Here is a 22515-nt window from a genome sequence, read left to right on the forward strand (position 1 = left end):
GGGAGGTGAAGCCATATAAAATATCACTGGATAGTAAAGAGGAAGGCAAATCCTTCTGAAGTTAAAAGGAAGGATGGATTTTTTCATATCCATCATGGAAGGAAAATACTTGGGATGATGCTCATATTCAATTTTCTTTCTTCGTTGAAAAGTCCCTAGTTGTATTTGGAACACCAAGTATTTCACAGCAAATCTTTTGATACACAGAAGTTCAAAATACTCTTCCTAGCAGTACACAGGAAGCAATTACATGGGCCAAGCAGCATATACAAGGACACAAAGTACCTTGCTATGGAACAAGCAGCAGATTTATAACTAAACAGGGTAACAGGCAGGCGGTACTGCGCACGTGCATGGACCACTTCTTACAGACACCCAGGAAAACCGCGGTGAGAGGGTGAAGCTGCCCTCCCATGGTGCTGCAGGGGCCCGATTTCTGCTCTCAGCCTTGCGATCGGCTCTGTGCGGCCAGACCAGCCTGACCCACCGGCCTCACACCTCTAACGCTGCCCATCTCTGTGAGGGCAGCTCTTGCACCGAGCAGCCCGCAGGACGCCAGCTGCTCCGGCGCGGGGCCTCCAGAGCCCTCAGCGCAAGCGGCTGTTTCTCACTGCCCGCTGGGTCCTGCCAGCCGGCCCTCCATGAGCGGCACTAGCGGGAGGATGAACGTGGGGCACCTCCCGGGCTGCCCTCCGGCGCAACGCTCATGGGCCCTACCGCCCCGGTACCTGCTGCTCACCCACGCCAGGAGCACAGGGCGCTACCAAGGGGTGCTCACGGCAGCAGGTGTGGGAAGAGGGGACAAGGAGCCGTAAAAGGAAAGGGACGGGAAAGGGTACGGAGCCGTCCGCAGGGCCCCGGCGGCCGCTGGTCAGGACATGCGGCACCGCCAGCCCCGCGACACCATGCCCGCCTCGCCCCTCCCACCGCCCGGGTCATGCCTCATCTAATCAGGAGGAGCTTTATACCGGAGTCGAATGACCTCACTCCCCGAGACAGAGCCGGGGGGCCACTCAGCAGTGGCCGCGCAGCCGCCAATCACGGCTCGCGTTGCAAGCAGCCAATGGGAGGGGCGGTGTCGGTTGTTGTTGCCGTGTGAGGCGGCTGCGCTGTGCCGTTGGGTGCCGGCCGCTGCCGCAGGAGCCACCCGCCAGGGCCCAGGCCGCGGCGCCCGCTCGCCTCTCGCTGCCCCCACCGGCCCCGCAGCCCCCGCGGAGGGCGGGGAGATGCAGCCCCCAGGCCCTCAGCAGCCGCCGCTCTACGCGCCCAGCAACGGGGACTTCACCTTTGTCTCCTCGGCAGACGCCGAAGGTGAGCGCGGGGCCGTGGCTGGGGCCGCTCGTTTTCCCGAGGGAACGGCTCGGCCGGGGCTGGGGGAGCGGAGGCTTCGGTGCCGCTGAGGCAGGAGGTACCTGCCTGGCCCCCTCCCCCGCCGCCGGGCTTGGTGGCGTGGCTGGAGGCGGAGCGGGGTGGTTGAGGTGGCGGCGGTGGCCGCTGCCCTCGGGCCGTGGCTCCAGGGCCGGCCGCGCCGCTCGGTTCCTCGAGTTCTCCCAGAGCCGTAATCGAGGTTGTGCCCGGCGACCTGGTACAGCCGTGACAAGCGCTGTCACCGGCCGCTAATCTTCCCCACGTTGCTGGAGGCGCCGGTTTTTGTCTGTTGAAGGTAGTACTGTGTGGTCACGTTTGCTGTAATGCTGAGCCAAAGGCTCCACGGCGTGTCTCATTTCAGCGCAGGAATGGGGCTGTAGGGGGAAGAAGCCCTGCACATAGTTCAGGAGTGAAGTGTGGGCTGCTGCCTCACTGCTGCACAAATAGCTGTGGTGTTCTAGCATGCCATGAAGATCTGCCTCAAGACTGTGAAAATGAACATACAAGAGTCGACATTGTGCTAACATTTTGATGGGGAATGATCTTTTGGGCTCTGTCCATTTAAACAACAAGTATTCTACTTTATGTGTGTATTTAATTACTGTTGAAATTGTGGAGGGGGTAGGGAATAATGTAAATCCTGACTCATGTGCCCCACCCTGGAAAAGAATTGCTGAAGTGGAAAAACTGCCATAGAACACGCGTTCTTTGGTGAACTTCCCAGTCCCTGGCAAGGGATACTAATCAACAGGTACAGTCTCGGCTGTAGGGTTTTGTTTGGGTTTTTTTGTTCGTTGCCTTGTTCTGAAAAAGGATCCATCTGAATGGAAACTCTCTGGATTCTCTGGAAGTATTTATTGAGCAATGCTGAACCCAATCAATACAACCACCTTTCCTGTAGGATATGTCCAGTTGGAGTCGGCTCTGTGTTCTTTATGAACACAAGCAAGGCGTGATCTGCCTGTTCTGTAAAGTGCTGCACAGACCTACCCCAACAAAGAAAAACATAAGAAAAGTTCAACAGCTTGGTATTTCTAAATTAAAGCACTGCATGTCGCATTCTAATTCCTATTTGTTTCCTAAATCTTGATCCATTAAAAAAAAAAAAAGAGTAAGCTGTTTTATTTTCCTGTCTTATTTCTGTATGGTGGGAGCTGTTTGAGGGGAAGGAATGCTGGAGAGGTGTTCTCGACTAAGTGGGCAGATACGGTACGAAGAACAGATGGTCTGATGTGGGGATTTTTTGTCTCTTGTACTCTTTTTCAAAACTGAGAGCAAAGAATGTCTTGAAAGCTGGTTTACCACAATGCCTGGTTGAAATGAGGCATGGGAGGTACCTCAGTTTCGCTTTGGTGGTGTTCTGCTTGAGACAGTAACAGTGAAGTGCCATAACTTGTGCGAGTGAGCAGTGGAACCATCAATTCTTGGCACATTCTTCAGCACTTGGTTGGTCTGTTGTTAACCACCTCATGCGGAGCAGTCTGTGCTATAAAGAGGAGGTGGTGGACTTTTTCTCGCTTGGTTTCTGCAGCCATACGTCCCACCTGAGATGTCTTGCAAAATAGACTTAAGATCATGTTAATAGGTTTCATGATTAAAAAGTGTGGTTGTAGGCATCCACCAGTCATCAACTGCTAAAAGGAGTCATGGTAAATAAGACTTGTGTAGAGGTTTCCCCACCTCAGGATGGATTGTCAGCGGTCACTGAGCAAGGAGAAGTAAGTGGCTGGCTGGGCTGTTACATTGGCTTGTTTTGGCAGCCACATTTGTGCACAGAGTAGCAAGAACCTCACCTTGCAGAGGTGTTATGTTGTAGCATAAACAAATATTTTTAAATGACAAAAGGGTTCCAGTGATAATAAGAAACTCCTGGGGCTTTCTCTACCTTGACACCCAGGCATTAAGAATACGTTTGTCTTTTTTCCTCCCTGTGTAAACATCAGAAGGCAGCTTTGCTTGGGTCTGGTGAGAACAGTGCATGTGTGCTGATATTGACAGCAGCAAAGAAAAATTCCTCCTCTAAGTTATGGTGATCTTTACAAAGATCCAGCACAGATGGTGTGCCTGGAATCAAAGCGGTGGCTTATTAACTGTCATGATTATGAAGTGATTGAAAAGCATTTATGGAGAAGCTTAAATTTAAGCTTGAGTGGCCTAGCAAGCTGATTGGGAAGGAGAATTCTGCTAAGTTGATTGTGATACCGAGCGATCAGTGAACACTCATGACATGCTGGCTGAAGACGGTGTGAGGTTCTGTCTTTGTACACATTTTTCTTCTATAAAACTGGGTTGTATTTTGATAGAAGATGTTGCAAGTATAATTTACAAATATGGCCTGACTTGCCTCTGTGAGTGTGTGTTTCAGAAATATTTGCTATAACTGGCTGTTTGGGGAAATTAATGCCCAGGAGCTTGTTTGTGTGAAGAACACACACAACAATAGAAACACAAAATAAGTTTTTCTTTGGTGAAGTGAAAAGGTGTTGAATGAGAAGAGATTATTTCGTGTCTCAATATACTTGTAGTAAGGTTTGTACAAAAAAAATTTTTTGTTTGTGTTAGGATTTTTCCTTTTTAGCAAATGGAAATCCATGATTTTCTAAAGGAATAATTATCTCCCTCTTCTATATCTTATCTCTTTTCAAGTTGCTTAGTATATTTTCAGTTGTTATTTTGTATTTTTCATATATATATAACTGAACGTAGTGAGTTAATAAAATCAATATTTATTGGTGACTTCAACACAGCCAGAACATACAGAAATCGTCCTTTTTGTTTTGTTTGGTACTGTGGCAGAGCAAGGTCGTAATACATTGAAGAGAACTCCTTGTATCTCATCTTACTGGCTGGAGCCGCGGGATCGCTGATAGTATTCTTTTTTTGACATTTTCAGCTGTATTAAAGGGCAGGCTAAAAATGAAAACATCTACAAATATTTTCCTTTCATGACAAATTGAACATCAAAGCAGAGAATGGTTTTGGCTCAAACAATGCCACTGTGCAGAAACAGGCTCCAAATGGGGTGTAGTATGATTAGCAAAAAAAAAAAAGTTAAATAATCCCCAACTCAGTGTGACGAGACTTTCATTAGTTAACTCCTTTTATGCCTTTAAATTCTTAATGATAAAACACAAATCAAAGCCTTTTCTGTCATACCGTAACACTGTGTCATCAGAACAAGAGTTCCATCTGGAAGCTAAAACATGGTAATTTGAGTCCTAGACCAACATTGTTACAATTGTATTAAAACCAGAAGTACCCTTTAGAATTATGTATCTGTTAAAATAGAATTTTATTTTATAACTTTGAATATTTCACGGTGATGATGAGCAGCACATTTAGCTTTGTATGTCTGTTGTTTGCCTCCCAGTACTTTTGAAATCAAACGGCTTTTGGCAAGTCATAAAATGGTATATCTTTCTCCCCCTTTTTCTCCAAGATCTTAGTGGCTCCATAACAACTCCAGATGTAAAGCTAAATCTTGGAGGAGAATTCATCAAAGAATCTTCTGCAACTACATTCCTAAGACAGAGGGGGTATGGCTGGCTTCTGGAAGTGGAAGATGATGACCCAGAAGATAACAAGCCACTTCTGTATGTCATAATTATTTTTTTATATCTCTCCTTATTAGCTGTGTAAGAAAAACAAACAACTTGTAGCCTCTCAAATTGTCCCACAGCCTTCTGCTGTCACGAGAATTCTGTTTGACATATTACTTAGTGTGCAGGAATGAAAACATTGTTTCTCATTATAGGTTTTATTTTTAGTGTAAAAGAGAGGCTTGTTAATCACTGCTGGGGAGGAAGGAACAAGTAAAAGCCAGTTTCACTCATCTCTATAAAACTTCTCTGGATTTTCTGCTCTTATCTATTGATCTTGTAACGATTCAAAAAATCAGATTGTATTCTTTGTCTTTTGTGTGATGTTGTGAGTTTCTTAATGCTGTCCAAAAATCAAAGTCTAAGACAATCCTGTGGAAGGTTTCATGTTAAGTAAGTAAATTCTGTTAGCTACTCTGAAGTAAAAGCATTGTGAATTGTACTTAGTACAGAAGGGATATTAGAAGCAAGGTAGCACAAACTTTATTATCTTTGATGCTGTCTTATAATAGACAGCTAGATTAAAAGGGTGCTAGTGTTGAAGGACAAAAACGTCCTTAAAACTGAAAATCTCTGCATCCCTTGTTGCATTCACAGAAATGTGGCTAACTGAAGAAAGTTTGTGTCTTAAGATTACCACACCATGGGTTAGGCAGCCCGAGACTCAGTCCTTGTTCTGCATCTAAGCAACTTCATTCGCAGAGTCTCTGTTTTCCTGTGTGAATTAAAGATAATGGTGTTTTTAAAAAATGGAGTGAGCAGGAGGGTACTCTGGAGAACTCAAATGAGAGCATTGGGAGAGAACAGATGTATGGAGAGCTTACTAATGACACTGCTACTTGAGAAGTCCTTTAAAGCATGCAGAAGTAGCTCCTTGTGTGAATAAGTCTGTTCTGTAAAGCTTTAACTTTTATTTAAGAAACAGAATGGAGCACTGAGGTTTCAACATATGCATTTTTTCTTTTGCGTAACTTTTTATACCACAAAAGCCAAGGTTTGTGATTCAAAGACAGCTAGGGTGTCAGGAGGATGCGGCCAGAAGAGAGGCAATGGCCATAAAGTAAAACCCCGCAAGTTCCACCTGAACATGAGGAAGAACTTCTTTACTGCGAGGGTGAGTGAGCAATGCAGTAGGTTGCCCAGAGAGGCTGTGGAGTCTCCTTCTCTGGAGATATTGAAGAGCTGTCTGGACACAATCCTAAGTAGTGTGCTCCAGGTGACCTTGCTTGAGCATGAGGTTGGACTAGGTGACCTCTGGTGGTCTCTTCCAGCCTCAATCATTCTGTGGCAGGTGTTCTAACCTGCTGATTGCTGGAAGTGAGGAGAACATGTCAGGGACATGATCAGTTTATGACACAGGGTGAATATATTCATCCCAACAGAGAAGACCTTACTCTGACTGTCACATAGCAGTTTTTATGCAGTTCTGATTATTCCCAGAACATGTGCCGTGATGAAGCCTTGTAACCTGAATCCTGCTATGGATTTAAAGACTAGCAGCCAGTTAAAGGAAGTTAACCCATGTGGTGATACCATGCAAGGATTTTGTTCAATAGAGGAAGAGTTGGGTTCTTTTTCTTTCTCGTTGGGCAGTCTTACCCCAGAGACTTGTTTCTTGTTACAGCATCCATCACTTCTTGGGTGAGGTAGCTGTCAGCTTCATGCAAAGACAGTCTGTTCACATGAGAAATTGTCAGAACGTGCCCTAGGCAATGACAAAAAAATATTTGCAGACAGGAAATATTTGCACAGTCTTCAGAGTAAAATATAGGGATGCTACATCCTGTTCAGATAAATGGAGGAAAATAGATGCTTCCAGTCTACTCCTTAGATTCAGGGATGTGTTAACAATTTTTGTTATTTAGTCACAGGTTAATAATATGAATTCTGAAATACCTTCAGTAATAGCAATCCTGAAATCGCCTTGAGAGACTCAATGAGCAGTACTTAATTAAAGAGAAATTGTGGTGAATCATGTCTTTGTGTTTATTTCTCACTTCAGCTTTTCTGAGGAAAAAGCCATAAATCAAAGCCTTGTATAAAACTTTCATAAACTGACTTAGGATATGATTCCACACTTTTCTCTACTGTGCTCTTAAGTATAGAGCAGAGGCATGTCTGCCAGAAGCCTCTTGGAACTCTTCATTGCTCCTTGGTTGTGACTGTATAAGGAAAACCTTAGTGTACAGTTCTGTCTTAAGGTTCCATGCATAAACTTAAAAGAAGTGGAATTGCGCTTTACTTGGCAAGTCTTATTCCTTCCCGTTCTGCTAGGACAGTTGGGGCAAGATGTACCAGTTAAGAATCTCCTGTGCAGAAGAGTCTTCTGGTCAATTTGTAGCTGCTTACAGATAGTTTGCAGCAGGGTGTGAAGAAGGCAGTTAGAGAAGAGCAAGATCTGTTGATAGAATTTATTGATAGCTTAATTTGCTTTCATTTATTTTTACCCATATTGGAAACAAGCCAGTAATGAAACAACTGGCATAAACTGGTCGGCTGAAAACTACTGTTGTTGAAGGAAGTTAAACCCCATTTCATTTAAAAGAATTGTTTTTACCTCATGTGTTTTGAATGGTTTAGGACTAGTGAACATAAAGGTATTCTTTCATGTAGAATTTGAAAGAAAATATTTCCATAACAAGTGTGCTTGTGGCAAACTGCTCAGCATAGGAGTACACAAACATCCTACTTTTGCATGTGCATGTCTGGCTTCTAAGTAGCTGCAATGGTATGAATGCGTCATGTGTTCCTGCATGTCAGAAAATAGATCTACTGTCTTATTGTAGATTGTTAGGGTATGTTGCATGTGTTTTCTATTCTCAATCATGTAACTGAGTATTAAACAATTAAATATATCTAACTGTCACACCAGTTCCTGAATGCGGGGTGAAGGTATGGTGTTGCTTTGTTGTGGGCAAACTGCTCTGTTGCTAGCCATGGCTTCAAAAAGCCTTATTGGTGAGAGGAGACTTGCCTCATAAACCTGCCATTTTGCTCCTGCACTTACTTTTTTCCTGCCCTGTTTCATTACTGTGCTGTATAGTAACACTCTTTTACTTGACAATTTCAGGGAAGAACTCGACATCGATCTGAAGGATATTTACTACAAAATTCGATGTGTGTTGATGCCTATGCCATCTCTTGGGTTTAATAGGCAGGTAGTGAGAGACAATCCAGACTTCTGGGGTCCTCTGGCAGTTGTCCTCTTCTTCTCAATGATTTCATTATATGGACAATTTAAGGTAGGTATAAGCCTTCTACCCAAAAGGAAATCTAAACTAAATTTAGGGATATGACTGCTAAGCAATTTGCATTCTTATGTAGGTAGAAACTTTTTTTTTTCTTCACATACTAACGCAGGGCATTTCAAATGCTGATTCTCAAGTTAATATGTAGAAAGACAGCAGTCAGAAATGTATTAAATGGCCCACGGGTAAGTTAATTGTGGTGAAATGTCAAGGTTGCTTTTATACAGTAGAACAAAGAAAAGATGTGGTTTCTAGAGGGAACAGATTGATACTAATGGGTTTATAGTCATATTAGTGAATCGTTCAATTTTAATTGTGACCTTTTGTTAATATGCTTTTTATTACTAAAAAATATTACTGAAGAACATGTGGTTGGATGTAATGAATTTTAATTTCCTGACAAATAAAGCTACTAGTTTAATTCATATTGTATCACTGCTGTTATCTGGTATATTTAATCTCCATTAGTGCCATTTGCTATTTTGTCCTCCCTGCTCAATTACAATCAAATAACTTTCCAGTGGTCAATAGACTTTTTCCATAATTCCTTTTGAAATCCAGGGTGAATAGCTATTCAGCAGCATCGTGCAGATTTCATTGGCCTCCATAAACACTGTTAGTTTTTTTTCTGAATATAAAAACTGTTTAGTTTTTATATTCAGCTTGAAATAGAGAAGTGGTATCATATCTAGTTGGAATTTAAACATGAGCCTAGGTGATCCTGCTTCAGAAATCTTTTTGACCGTATGTGTAGTTACAATTGGTTTAAATATAACGTAGTATAGCAGTAAGCCATATGTAATGTAGCAGAATGTGGCTTATACAAGGATTTTTGTGAATGGTGAGATAAAATCTTTCCTATTGCAACCTCTGGCTTCCATATGGTGTAGCAAATGCTGACGAAGACTTCACTCTCAGTATCTTGTTCCTGTGAGGCTCAAAGAGAGTAGGCTAAACCACTGTATTATTCAGTCTTCTGGGTGGACCACTTAGCTGTCTCCTAGGCAAAACAAGGACCATTCCTTGATCCAATGACAGATAAACTACCTTCTGCACTTTGTGTACCTACTGTGTGTGAACAGTAGGTTTAATGTTTCTTAGGAATGGTGGATTTACTATACTGGTGTGAGAGCGCTGTATATGTGTGAGGAGGGAAAGCTGGTAGCTAGCAACAGCATGGCTGACAGCAGCTAGGCTAGATGAACTGGATGGTGGGCTGTAAGCTGGGGAGAGTGGAGCATTCCTGCTCTAAGACTAATCTGGTCCTCTTAGACTGTGAAGGAAAGCAGGAAGTAAAAGGAGGCCATGTGCTATTTTCACAAATAGCATACAGCTGTGTTGTTTGGTTTTGTTTGTGTTTAAGTGGTGCTGTGATTTTTATTTGTGGGTTTTTTCTTGTTGGTTGGTTGGTTGGTTTTGGGTTTTTTTTCCCCTATTTGATTCTTCAGTGAATTGGAACTTTTAATTAAGCAATATATTGAATTGAGTACTGACTTAAAAATAAAGTCATTTGTAAGTCCATTGTACATTTGGAAATAAAGAGACTGGACTGATGCTGTCATTTCCTTCTAAAAAGGTATTTCAAAAGCGACAGCTTCACTTCTAGTCCTCCCAGTGGCTCGACTCCAAGAATAGCCAAGTCACTTTGAAGGCTCTGTTAAGCCAGAGAATGATTTTAATTTTTTTTTTTTCTTCAGTTTGAGACCAGAGCAATGAAAGAAGCAAGAAAAAATGATGACAGGCTTTGTGCCAGGAGTCTGGGGCTGCATTAAGTTGTAATGATCAAGTTTTGCTGAGAGCTAAAGTCTGACTTCTAGGCATTCTCAGTTTGAGTAAAGAATAAAGTAGTGTCTTCATGGATGAAAGCAGCAGAAGTCCAATGCCTTGTATTGGTTGGGCTGACTTTTAAAAACTGCCTGAGCCCACATTTTGTAATAGGTGCAGTGTGAAGACATTTAGCTGGGGTGGTCTTAGCTTTGGTTTTTACTAAATTCTTCCTAAATCTGCTACAGTATTACAGGATTTACAAGACACATTGCATGTGCATTCCATGTTCACCAAACCTACCATTAATGTGATTCTGTAAATGCAACCTCTGAATTTTATTCTCAAGTTCTGTTGTGATACTAAGTAAAACTATTCTTGCTGCCATTCAGAGTTCAGTTTTGCATAATAAAATCCTTGATTGCGGTAAAAGTGATTAATAGAAATGAATTTATTTTCTCACAGTGAAAATTATTAATATAAATTAATTGTCCTTTATTTCCTAAGGTTGTTTCTTGGATTATAACTATTTGGATATTTGGATCCTTGACAATTTTTTTACTGGCCAGGGTTCTTGGAGGAGAAGTAAGTACCTGTATGCAAAAGGACATAGAGGGAGGTAATGTAAAGTCTCTTGGCTACGCTTTTCAGTAGTAATTGGGTTTTCTTGGTGCTTGGCTTTGGACCTTATAGCCAGCTAAGAATGGATGCAGTTGGTGAACATAACATCTAAATTGAAACTACAGAGATGGTCAGCTAATCTTCCTGTGCAGTGGATGATGGCTTGCTGGATGTGACAAACAATCTGGAAATTTGTACTGTGAATCTCAGAAATGTGAACAGATGTCTGTGATCCAGGACTGAAGTCCATTCTTGAGGGACAAGTGTTTTCAATTTTTTGGTCACTGAGCTGCATGGGACCCTTTCTCCTCCTTTGCGCTGCTTTTGCACTGTCCTTTGTACTGCTTTTGCACTGTCCTTTGTTTAAACTTTTTAATTTTTATTTTTTTTTATTTTAAATGGGGCTAGCAGCAGTTGTATAATGTCCTTGTGGGTAGAGCACCTACCAGTGTTTGTTTTCATCCTTGGCCTGATGCAGTTCAGACCCATTAAAGAATGAAAGTCAGTGCATGTTCTTCAACTGCAGACCCAATTGAAGTTCAGGCCTACATCCCTCCCTCCAGCTGCTTGCACCAGCAGGGTTGAAGTAGCTGCTTGAGCTGTTTACGAATTGAGTCACTAAGTGATTCAGTTGTAAACAACAAGAAATGACTTGCAGCAAGGCCCTCAGACTGCTATGGTGGAACAGTCAGGAGGTTAGAAACTTCTTAAAATGGCTCTGCAGCATAAAATGCCTTGAACTGTGTCATGAAGTACTAAATATTCAGTGGTACTTGATTTTGATTTTTTTACTATGCATATTGCATTAATGATGAACTAGTGTTGCAAACTTCCTACATCATTTACATTTGCTTTCATCTTTTTAAATTTTCCTTTTAATCATAATTAATAGAGTCTTCTTGTGTGAACACTGTTTTGAAAGAAAAAGCTTTTAGAAATGTGATTGCATGGTTTTCTGCATACTAGCATAATCCAGATGCCCTTAAATCATTCTGGTTTGTGGCTCAAAATGAAATTATCAGAACCTATAAGCTGGGGAGAAAGTATACGTCTGTACTGGGAAGGATCAACAGCCACAAGAGATCACTTGCAAGATGGCCACTTGTCTCACTACTATTTTTCTTGTTAAATCCAAGAAGCCTAGCTGGGCCCAGCAAGATTTCAAACCATAGTAGGGTAAAACCAGACATTATAATCCCCATGAAGCTAAAACCAGGTATGGAAATACTTTGAACAAATCTGTTTAAGATAGTCATAATAAATTTAAACTGGCAATCAGAAGATTTTTGTGCCTTGAAGGGATCAAGTTCTAGGTCTTCCACTGATGCCAAAAGCCTTCATGTACTTTATATATTTGTATGTAATGGGTGTGAGTATATTAATGCAGAAAACTTGTGTCTTTCCTGCTTGTCATAGGCAGGACTACAGCTGAGAGGTCTGTTCTAGGGGTGTGCTCCTGAGTATCATATGTACACTCCATGGAGAGTGGCAGTTGAGAACCACTGAAGGCAGAACATGAAAATGTGAGGGGTGGGTGGAATGATGTATTTTAACTGGTGTAAATACTTCCTTCGGAAGTGACAAAATTGTCATTTACAGTGGGTTTGGTTTTTTTAAGGAAAAAAACCACACCAAAACAACATATGTCTAAGAGAACTGAATGATTGATTATGAAATTCTAGAGGGTCGCATAGAAAACCAGGTTTCAAACTAGCAAGCTTCCTTTAGCTGAAATTTCATGAATACATAACACATCATTATTGCTATTCATACTGTTATAACGAGATCAAATCGGGCCTGGTGACAGAGATTGAGTGCTACAAAGCTTGTTTTTATGTGCTTGAAAATTTCAGGTTGCTTATGGCCAAGTTCTTGGTGTGATAGGATACTCCCTACTTCCCCTCATTGTCATAGCACCTGTACTTTTGGTGGTTGGATCATTTGAAGTTGTTTCTACCCTAATAAAAGTAAGTTCAGTATAATTTATGGAGAATTGTTTATGGCTATTTTTAACTCACTTTCCTAACGCTTCAAGTCTTAACCTATTCAGGACAACAGAATGATGTGTCAGAATATTCCGAACTAAAGCATGAGCTCTGTGATCCTTTTGGCTAGCGTGGTGGACACGACTGCTAAGCAAACTCTGCTTTAAATGTGTGAATACTTGGGCATTACAATGCTGTTGCTATAACAACACCTGTTGTTATCAGCTAACTGCTGTTTAAGGATTTTGCTGTGCTCTACTAGTTGCATTAAAAATAAATAGGATTATCATTTTGAGAAGAGGATGCATAATTAAACCTCAGAATGAAGAGTATGAAAATAAGCTGTTCTGTCCCTCCCCCCATCATCCAGTTTATTTTTAGCTACTGCAGCATGAGTATGACGTTAGTCATTGTTCTGAGACCTTCCCATAGTGGTAGCAGTACAAAGCTCTCGATAACCTTTGCGGCGAAGGTTGGTATTGTTCTGATTTTACAGATGTGGAATGTAAGGCACAAAGCAAGAATAACTTGCATGATGCCACCTGCTGTTGGGCACCTTTTGTGAAACTAGCAGTGTTCCCTGACAGATCCCTGTGCTACGTAATGTTCCTGAACACTTCCAGCACTGCTTAAAACCCTTTTAGGTAGCCTTTGAAGTGATGGCTGAACTTTTGGAAAGGTTGACTGAGAAAATTCTGTTACTAGATAAGCTGTATGCTTTTTGAGTTCTTGTTCTACTGATTTGATTGCTTTCTGTCCTTTTAGCTTGGTGGTAAACAGTATACTTGAAGTACATCTGAAGTGTATGATAAGTAACAATTGCTGTGTTTGTGACTTGATAACTTGCCATTACTATTAAGTGATAGAGTCAGAAAGCAAATCATTAACTTGCCAGTTAACTGATATATAACTTGAAAATAAATATATTTTAATGAAACCTCTGTTACTTGATTCCTACTAGCAGCTTTATGTTAACTGCAGGGCAAATCTTTTTGCATCATTAGATCATTAGTGCGAAAATGGAGGACAAGCCTCATATGGCCAAAACTACCTGTACTGTGACAAGCACTACTTGTTATGGCAGGAGAGCTCTGTGCTTGGGGAAATGTTTCACAGTCCGAAAGTTGGGGAGCTTACAGTGAAATAGCAAAATGCCAATCAGCTCTTTACCAGTTGCAATCCACAAAGTAAACTACTCATGTGCCTCGATTGTTTTAATTGCTGCAATTTTCCTAACGTATCTTAGGGAATTCAGTCATGATATTGATTAGTCTTCTCGTTCAGCTCTGCAGGCCTGGGTTAGGCGGCAAAAATGGAGATATGCGATCACATGCAATTTTTTGGGTTTTGTTTTTTTGATGGCAGTTGAACAGGCCACATCATCCCTCAAGGGGCTTCAGCTTCTCTGACAGAACTGTGGCAGAAGCTCTTTCCTGGGCTCCTATTATGCCTGCCCTCTTTGGTCTTGTGTTTTGCAGAAGACTACAGTGTTCTTTCATGCCACCCAATTTTAAGTATTTTTCCTTTTTTATTAAGATTTGAGGCGCTGCTAGAAGATAATGTCCGATTACTTTTTGCTATAACCTTGTGAGTTTGAGCTTTGAGTCAAGTTCACTGACCTCAAGATTTTTTTGGGGTTGGTTTTTTTTTTTATGCTAACTTCATATAACATAGTGGATATTCATAGTTAATGTTTCTTTCTACCAGTCTTTTAAACTGGTTCTTTCTTAACTTCGTAAGCAATATAGTTTTTCATACAACTATATGTTGTTTTCATATATGAAACATAAATATGTTTTCATACAACTTGTATTTTGGCAGGCTTCTCACTGCACTTGAACAGGAATGTGAGGTTCAGTTACCTTGAGGTGGGGGCAAAACAATTAAATGAAAGGTTACAAGCCAGACAAATCCTAAAATAAAAAATGGTGATTTAACCCTCTGGTATATATTGTAGCAGGAAGTCAAGTATAGTAACTCTTAAAGAGTGTAAGGAGTTAATAGCTGGGGACAATCAAGGTAGAAAGGAAAGTTATTAGTCCAGAGAAGTTTCAAACTGGGTGTATGTAATCTTACGGCTCGCTTTGTGGTATCTGTATGTCTTGCATTAGGGAAAATTTATTGTAGATCCTTAGCTGCTCACTTTAGTAGAAATGTCCGAAATGAAAATAATGTACCTATTTGTGAAATATTTCTCTAAACTTGAATTAAAATGCACAGTATTTTCTTTGTGGAGTTCTTCCTCTCTTCCCCTCTCCAATTTTTTTGGGGGGGGTTCTTTTTTCTTTTTAACTATATTGAGAGAAGAACTGATTTTTATCTTGTTATTTGGCAAGATATTCTTGTGGTGTCAGCTAAGACTGTTCATCTTCTTTTTCAGTTGTTTGGAGTCTTTTGGGCTGCATACAGTGCTGCATCATTACTAGTTGGAGAAGAATTCAAGACCAAGAAACCCCTTCTAATTTATCCAATCTTTTTATTATACATTTATTTTCTGTCCTTGTACACCGGGGTGTGATCTAGTACAAGATGTGGCCAGAAACCGTATTTTATTCACTTGCAGACTGATAACGCGTAAGATTAAGGAGGCTGGAGATAATACAAGTGACTGTTTTGTATCCAGTTGTCAAGATGTTTTAAGATCGAAGAGCATATTTGTGTATATTATTTAATGAAGCAATTGTAGCTATATAGATTTGTATCAAAGTTCTAGGTTTGTTTAAGACTCTTCAGATTTTAATGAACAAAATAAAAGAACCTTGTGTTTTATAAAAAAGTGTAGCAAAACCACAACTCGATACCTGTGCCAAAAGCACTAAGACCAGATTACTATATTCGAGGAGAAAAATGAGAAGTTAACGGTAATGATCTCAAAGTGCAATTTTTCTTTTGAGCTTAAACACAGCTGGCTTTTTTGGCACAGCAAGTTCTGTAGATAATATATATTTATGAAACGGTCCTGATTGTTCACAGAATAGTCTGTATAATCAAGACATGAAGATACTACTTTTAATTTAGTGCCTCAATTACTTTGATTTGGCTGTTGAGTTTTTATAAATTCCAATTTGTTTTCAAAACATGTATATACTGTGTATTTTGTATCTATGGCTTGTGTGTAGCGTAAATACTCCTTGGTTAAGGATGTATATTGGGTTTTTAAAAATTGAAGATACAAGTATTTGAAGTCTTCATTTACTATCTCTGACCAAAGGAGCAAGATATTTACTGTGCGACATGATAAATTGAAATGCATCTTTAGAGAATCAAATTATTTTACTTAAAAGTATAAATTTACAGAGAAACAGGTGACCACCTTTCCCAACTGTAGAGATGGCTTAATGTTGCAGGAAAAAAAAGATGATCTATCAAATTTGTGTGATCTTTAAACAATGTTATTTTATGATGACAAAATAAAAATAATGCTTCCCTAACTATGTTTTACAAGATCTTGCTCTGTCTTGCTTTTGATAGCATGGTACTTAACACGCATCCATGGTTTGGTTTTGTTGGCTTTGTGTTTGGTTTTTTTTCTTTCCCCAGTACTATTAATCCCTTGTAAAGAGAAATAGAAAAGATTTGTAAGGGCAGATTCTCCCTCCACTAAACAAGGCAGAACGACAGCCTTGGTAACAATTACAGTCTTGCTAATTTTGACTATCCAAATTATGTAATAACGTGGTGACATGTTCAATATTTCCTGTGTACTGTGTTGATTGCTTATGTAATGGTCCTTATGGTAATGTTTCTTCACAAGGGAAGTCCACTGAAGTTCACTTTGCATGGTACTAACTTAGGTATTTGCAATCTTCAGTATTTAGCATTGCCAAATAGATTTTAAGTTTCTTAGTATTTAGTTTTGGTAACAGGAAAAAAAGCATTCCCCATCCTGTTTTTGGGTTGGTTTTTTTTTTTTTTTTTTTGGTGTGCTTCAAATAAAAATGAGCCATGACAAGGTAATAGCAAGGGCTGTCTGATCCCTAATGGACATATTTCCTTACCAGAACTGTAGGTTTTCAGATTTTTAGACTGTGTAACTTGCCATTTTAGTAATTTATTTTTACTACTCATTACTGATGTGGAATATATATTTAAATTCCAGATCTACCACAGACCTTTAGCTTATGCAGTCTGCTTTTCTGGCTGATGCTTGTGTTGGTTTCAAACAGACCTATTTAAAAGTTGGTGCTGGCCATAAATTGTAACATCATACTCTAGCTTGTAATACATTAAAGGAGAAAAACTGGAAGAGAGATGGTCTTTTCACCTCATTTTTGACTTCTGCAGAAGTTCTGGTGGAATTACTGCAGATTTGTACTAGACCAATTATACCACCAGCTTAGTTCTTACCTGCAAGTGTTCGTGAGCATCCGTACCACATTCTTAAAAAAAAACAGGGAAAAAAAAAAAAAAAGGCATGTTAGCTCTGGAATCTTGCGTGATAATCTGGTCTTATCTCTACTTTCATGACTTCCATTTCTTTTTTTAACAGGAATATCCAACTAGTATTAGAAGATTCAACCCAGACCCTGTCTGTGAATACTGGTTTACTAAACATCCCCACAAACGTGAAGGGCAAGGACACGTTTAGGTTACTAGGCTGTCAGAGAGCTTTAAGCTTAGTTCCTCTTTGCATAGCTGTTCTATTCGATGTCCATAATGGGTCCTGTGCATCTGAAATGACTACGAATATTCAAAGGATGCAGGAATGTTCTATTTAATCTCCATTTCCAAGTATCTTATTTTCCTCTATAGTAATGTTCTATGAAATTTATAGTTGCAATTTTAACTGTTCCTTTCCACAGACTTGGCACGTGTAATATGCAATGTAGATATGCACTTAACATAGTACAGATTTTGTACGCAATTGCAGATTTGCACCTTTTAATCTTAGTCTCTGTAGGGTCACCTTTTGCATATGCTGTGCAAGAAGTATGTACAAACAGCTCTCAAATGGTTCTGATAGTTTGTAATAACTTTGCATTCAACAAACTCATATTTTTAGATGAGGTATGTGTGTAAATAAAAGCTGTATTTTATAAAAATTTTGAATTAAACTTGTTTACAGAATGTATGAAGCTCATTTATATTTACTGAATTGACATCTATATTCCTATTCATGTCATCAATCTCAAGCTTTGAGGCGATAAATATTTATGATAATAGATACAGTACTCATGTTGTCACTGAAATCTGGGAAATAGACTCTCCAACCAGAATGACAGGTTAGAAAGCCGACATTGCTTTATTATGGCATCCCCGGGCTGCATGGGGGATCGCTCTGCTCTCCATGCACATCGAGAAGAGACAGTTTACAGCGTATGTATCTTCATTATATACATATTCATTATAATTCCACAACATGCCCACCCAATTCTTGTTACTCACACATAAGGCAATTGGGCAGATAAGGCTGAGGTTCTGGCACTGTGAATTCTCTGGGGGTCATGATGGTCATTTGGGGAGAAAGAAAGACCCTTACTCATTTTATGCTTTTACGGAAATCCATTAGCTAAGGACATTGGAATGTGTTTAGTCTTTCCAATTAACTACTTGTTCTTGTTTGGTCTAATTTATGACCCTGAGAGGCTCCTCGAGTTTTCTTTTGCAGCTCTTTACCTATTTCTCAGGCCTTGCCAACAGGAGGAAGCCTAAATTCTTCATGAGAGAAGACATCTGGTTCTTTTGTTGCATGCCTTCCTTATCTTTAGAATTGTAACCTCTGTACACAGTAAAACTCTAGTTTAAGAATCCTTGTAGCCCTGTCTATGTCCAAGTGTCTATATTCAGTGAAATACTAATTTGGTATCAATTTGTCTCAAAACTGGAAACATAGAGCACATCCATCTAGCACAAAGTTCCTGTTCCAAGATGCAACACCTCATTTCAAGGAAGAGACATGGGTATCATACCTTTGAGGCATGCTCTTTGGACCATCTTCTGGATAGAGCAGCTAGACATGTACACGTGAACTTGCCGCCGTCTCTCTTCTACCCATCAGACATACTCCATCATTTGTCAGAAAAATTATACCTACTTGAAAACTATGTGAAATCAATTGCTTTGGAGACAACATAGAGCTAGAGATCTGCTTTAAATTTTGTCACTACCCTTACTGGTCTTTAATGTTTCACTTGAAGTAGTGAAGCAAGCTTGAAAGCTCCTTATTCTGCTCTCAGGACAATTTTGGTAAGGCTGGTGGTATACCCATGTCGGTTTGTTCTTTTATTTTCCCCTTAGACATGGTATTTCTTCAATTATTTTCCTGCTGCAGCAGCCTGTGCTAACATGGGTCCTTCTAATAAAAATACTCTCCTTTAGGAAGCCACATTACATTTGAAACGTCAATATATTTAAGACCATCAGCAGCCTAAAAACTTTGTCTAGTATTTTAGTAGGGCAGGTCACTTAGATAAAATAATACCAATGGGTAGGTTTGGCTGTACAAGCTGCATTGCTATTCCAGTGGGGGAAAAGCCTCAGCGAAATACAGAAGGTATTACTATACTTTTGTCATTTTTGAAGCTTAGTGAATCCTGCTTCAGAACAAAATGCTTTCCTGGGTACAATGACTCCATCCCTACTTTGGGGGCGGGACGCGGGTGGGAAATGCTCCTGGAACGCCTACACGTGTGTGTACCAAACTTATTCCGAAAGGAAGCGGTAGCAGGCTGGCGCTTGGATTCTTTCACTCTGTACCAGAGCTGGAAGCAGCCTAAGCAGGGGCTGTCGCACCGCTCTGGGAGCGCAGAAAGAAAACCAGCCCCAGAACCAGCCTGTGAGAAGCCCCGCTCCCGGTCCCCCGAGGCGGGAGGCGGCAACCGCGCTCGCCCGCTTCCGACAGAGTTTCTGACACGGCAGCGGCGGGGGCCGGGGAGGAGCCCGGTCCCGAGTGACCGCGCCGAACGCCCGGAGGGGCCGGAGCAGCCCGCCGGCTCCCTCAGGGAACCGCTCCCACCGCCCTGGAGCCAAGACGCGGCCCCCCCGCGCCCCGCGCGCGCGCACCACGGAGGAGCGTGCCCTGCCTGAGGCCGCGCGCGCGCAGGAAGGTGGCGGAGGCTGAGGGGGCCGCCCCGCCCCTCCCCCTGTCCCCGCCCCTCTCCGTGGCGAGCGGCGGCTCGCTCCCCGCCGTGCGGGGCCGGCGGTTGGTTCCGCATCCGGCGCGGTTGTGTCACTTCCCGTTCACGCTGGCGCTCTCCCTTTCCCCCTCTCCCCGGACCCGGATGGTGACTGGCGGCGGCGGCGGCTCCAGGGACTGTCAGTGAGCGGCTCCCCGCGGGCCTCTTGTCCTGAGGGCGGCGGCGGCGGCGGCGGCAGCGGCCCGGAAGATGGCTGCGGCGGCCTCCTGCTCTTCGGCGGCGGCGGCGCCGGCTGGGGCCGGGCCCGGGCCGGTGTCGGCCGGGCCGGGCTCCTGCGAGTGGCTGCTGCTGCGGGACGGCTGCCTGCGCTGCGACGCCGACGGTCTCTGCAGCCTGTGCTACCACCCGGCGCTCAACGCCATTCTGGCCGTGACCGCCCGCGGCGCCATCAAAGTCATCGACGGCACCTCGGGGGCCACGCTGCAGGCGTCGGCGCTGAACGGTGAGCGCAGGGCCCGGGCGGCCTGCCCGGCCCCTCTGCCGCGGACCGGCGGCGGGGGGAGCGGAGCGCGGCACCCCCGGGGCGGCTGCAGGGCACGATCGCGGCGCGGCGGAGCTGTGGGGGAGGCGGCCGGGGCTCGCCTGGACGCAGGTGTCGCGGCGGGCGAGGGGCTTCCGCGCCGGGAGGCCGGGCTCGGCTCGGGCCCGCGGTGCCGGGGGTGCCCCGGCTCTTGTTCACCCCGTGTCGCTTTTCAAGCCTGAACCGTTCCGACTCTTCGGGGCAGAGAGACTCGTGTAGGCAGCAGAGAGGCGTTTGTCTTCTGCAGAATGTATTGGCGTGGTTACTGAAAGATGAAATGGGGATGGAAGGCTGATGTTGAGGGCTGTGTTTTGTATTTTATTTTTTCAGGTGTTCTTATGGATGACATAACATTGAATCTTCCAAAGATTAGAAGCAGCATGTTATTCATGACAGGCATAGTTCTAGTTCTTATTGATACATGATACTGTAGGAATTTATTTATTGAGCCTTAATCTAGGCTTGCTAAAATGGCATATTTCTTTAAAGTATGCCTTTAACACTTAATTAACACTTAATAGCGTTAATACAAAATTAAAAGTGTTACTTGTTTTACAGCTCAGGATTATTGAAAATTAGAATTCTTCATAAAGTTATTTGGTAGTACGTTTTTATATAGATTTGCATAATTTTTCAGGTTGCTGAGTGTCTGCACTAGTCTCTGGTGCTAGTTACAATATCTCTGCTGCTATGTTAAGGAGTCGTGATTACCCACTGACTTTGTAAGAGCCAAGACTGTGGCATCTCCATAACTGTGAAGCAACTTTCCTTGTTGCCCATTAGTGTTTTTACACTGCTAACAAACTAGCTGTGTGGAAAAAGGTCCATGTGCCATGAACACCTTTTGTTCCTTGTTCATTAGTGGTTCTTAAACTGTGGTCCTTGTCAGAATATCGTGGGGGTGAGGGTGTAGGGTTATTTTTGGTGTGTTGCGAGACCAGCCTTTGGCATAGAAAGATACGCTTTTACTAGTTGTGTGTTTACATGTTCACGTTGTCCTTTACAGTTGTGTGTTGTTAATAAGATCAAGCTGTGCTGAGTGGTGGTAGTGAAAGGTTGATGTTTGCCACCTGAACGTGGTGTAGTAATGCCAAGAATTGTACGGCAGTGCCGTAGTCTAGGTAGTCTGTATGCTTTCACCTTGAAAACCTCTGACTGTATTACAATGTCAAACTGAAGACAGCAGGACACAAATTGCTGATTTCCTTTCATAAGTTAAAGTCAGTACATTGTAAAGTGTGAAGGTGAAGTGTTTGGGGCAATAAAGAAAAAGTTTGTGGAATTACTGAGAAGGTGTTGGCTGCTTTTGGTGTTGATCGCTTGTGTTGAAAATGAGGCTCCTTTGTGGTGCTTCCTGCTTTCTTCAGAGCACTCTGCTTCTATAATTCCCTTTCTTCTATAATGCTATCTCCTGAAGTGCTTTTTTTATTAGTAACTTAATTTCTTAGTTTTCTTCACACTGTTGCCAGCATTTGAGAATTGTTTTTAAGTTGTGGATGAGTAGGACATAAATCAAGGCCTGAATTTGTAATTGGTTGCCCGTGTACAAGATGTTTAATTCTTATGAAGAGAAAAAGTGAACTGTAAATCAAAGCTTAAGCTGTTGTTTTACACTTTTCTGTGATAGAATCCTTGCAAGAGATTTGATTTAGTATTTGAAATGCTAATGGAAATTCTCCCCTAGATAGTAACTATTTAAAAATAACATATTGCTTTGCTTCTGTTACGTACTTTCAGTCATGTATACTTCCTCTAGTGTCAGTCTTCTCTGTGACAGCATGACTGTGAAAGATGGATTCTACTCCTCCTCATATGAAACAACAGAATCGCTTGCAATCTACCCAAATTTTACCTGCGCAGTGTAGCTGATGATTACGTTGGGGGGGGAGAATAACCTTAGTTTAGTCTGAAGAAACTTTAAATGAATTTCCTTACAGATTCAGACCAGCATGCCTGTCAGAAATGTGGCTCATCTCAGCAGCTGGTGTCTGCTGGGTCTGTTAGCAACCGTCTTTGCTCTTGTTCTCTCCCTCTTCAGCCCTTCTTTGGGAAGAGGAGGAAGAGGGAATTCAACTGTTCTCTGGTGTCTGCCTGATCTGTACAGCGTGAGCTTTTTTAATGTAGGATAGTACTAGTTGGACACTCAGACCTGTAGGCAAACTGTGTCCCTGCTCCCTCCCCTGCCATAAATGACAGGTCAAAGGATATTGTTGCTTCAGGGACTTCTGGTGCTATAACTAAAAATAGAGATCCTAGGAATTAAAACTGCTTCTC

The 22515-nt window shown here is 42.1% G+C and overlaps 2 protein-coding genes across 14 annotated transcripts in view; both read left to right on the forward strand.

Annotated features, from left to right (window-relative positions):
* The first annotated feature begins 1030 nt into the window (after positions 1-1030).
* Positions 1031-16996, forward strand: YIPF4 (Yip1 domain family member 4). The gene is made up of 6 exons (XM_030499484.1): positions 1031-1311; positions 4808-4961; positions 8038-8209; positions 10487-10564; positions 12454-12567; positions 14966-16996. The coding sequence occupies exons 1-6, from the start codon at positions 1227-1229 to the stop codon at positions 15101-15103; spliced, it is 741 nt and encodes a 246-aa protein (XP_030355344.1). The 5' UTR covers positions 1031-1226; the 3' UTR covers positions 15104-16996.
* A 2792-nt stretch (positions 16997-19788) lies between these two features.
* BIRC6 (baculoviral IAP repeat containing 6) overlaps positions 19789-22515 on the forward strand; it is a 177128-nt gene continuing 174401 nt past the window's right edge. For 5 of the 13 annotated variants that reach the window (XM_030499959.1, XM_030499965.1, XM_030499961.1 and 2 more), the window contains exon 1: positions 19790-20163. In XM_030499959.1, the coding sequence (XP_030355819.1) occupies positions 19911-20163 (253 nt within the window). In that variant the 5' untranslated portion in view covers positions 19790-19910. Of the gene's footprint in view, positions 20164-22515 lie in introns of all 13 variants that reach the window. The other 8 variants (XM_030499967.1, XM_030499970.1, XM_030499962.1 and 5 more) reach the window with 3 other exon arrangements.

The sequence above is a fragment of the Strigops habroptila genome, chromosome 10, assembly GCF_004027225.2.
Source record: "Strigops habroptila isolate Jane chromosome 10, bStrHab1.2.pri, whole genome shotgun sequence".
NCBI classification, from domain to species: Eukaryota; Metazoa; Chordata; class Aves; order Psittaciformes; family Psittacidae; genus Strigops; species Strigops habroptila.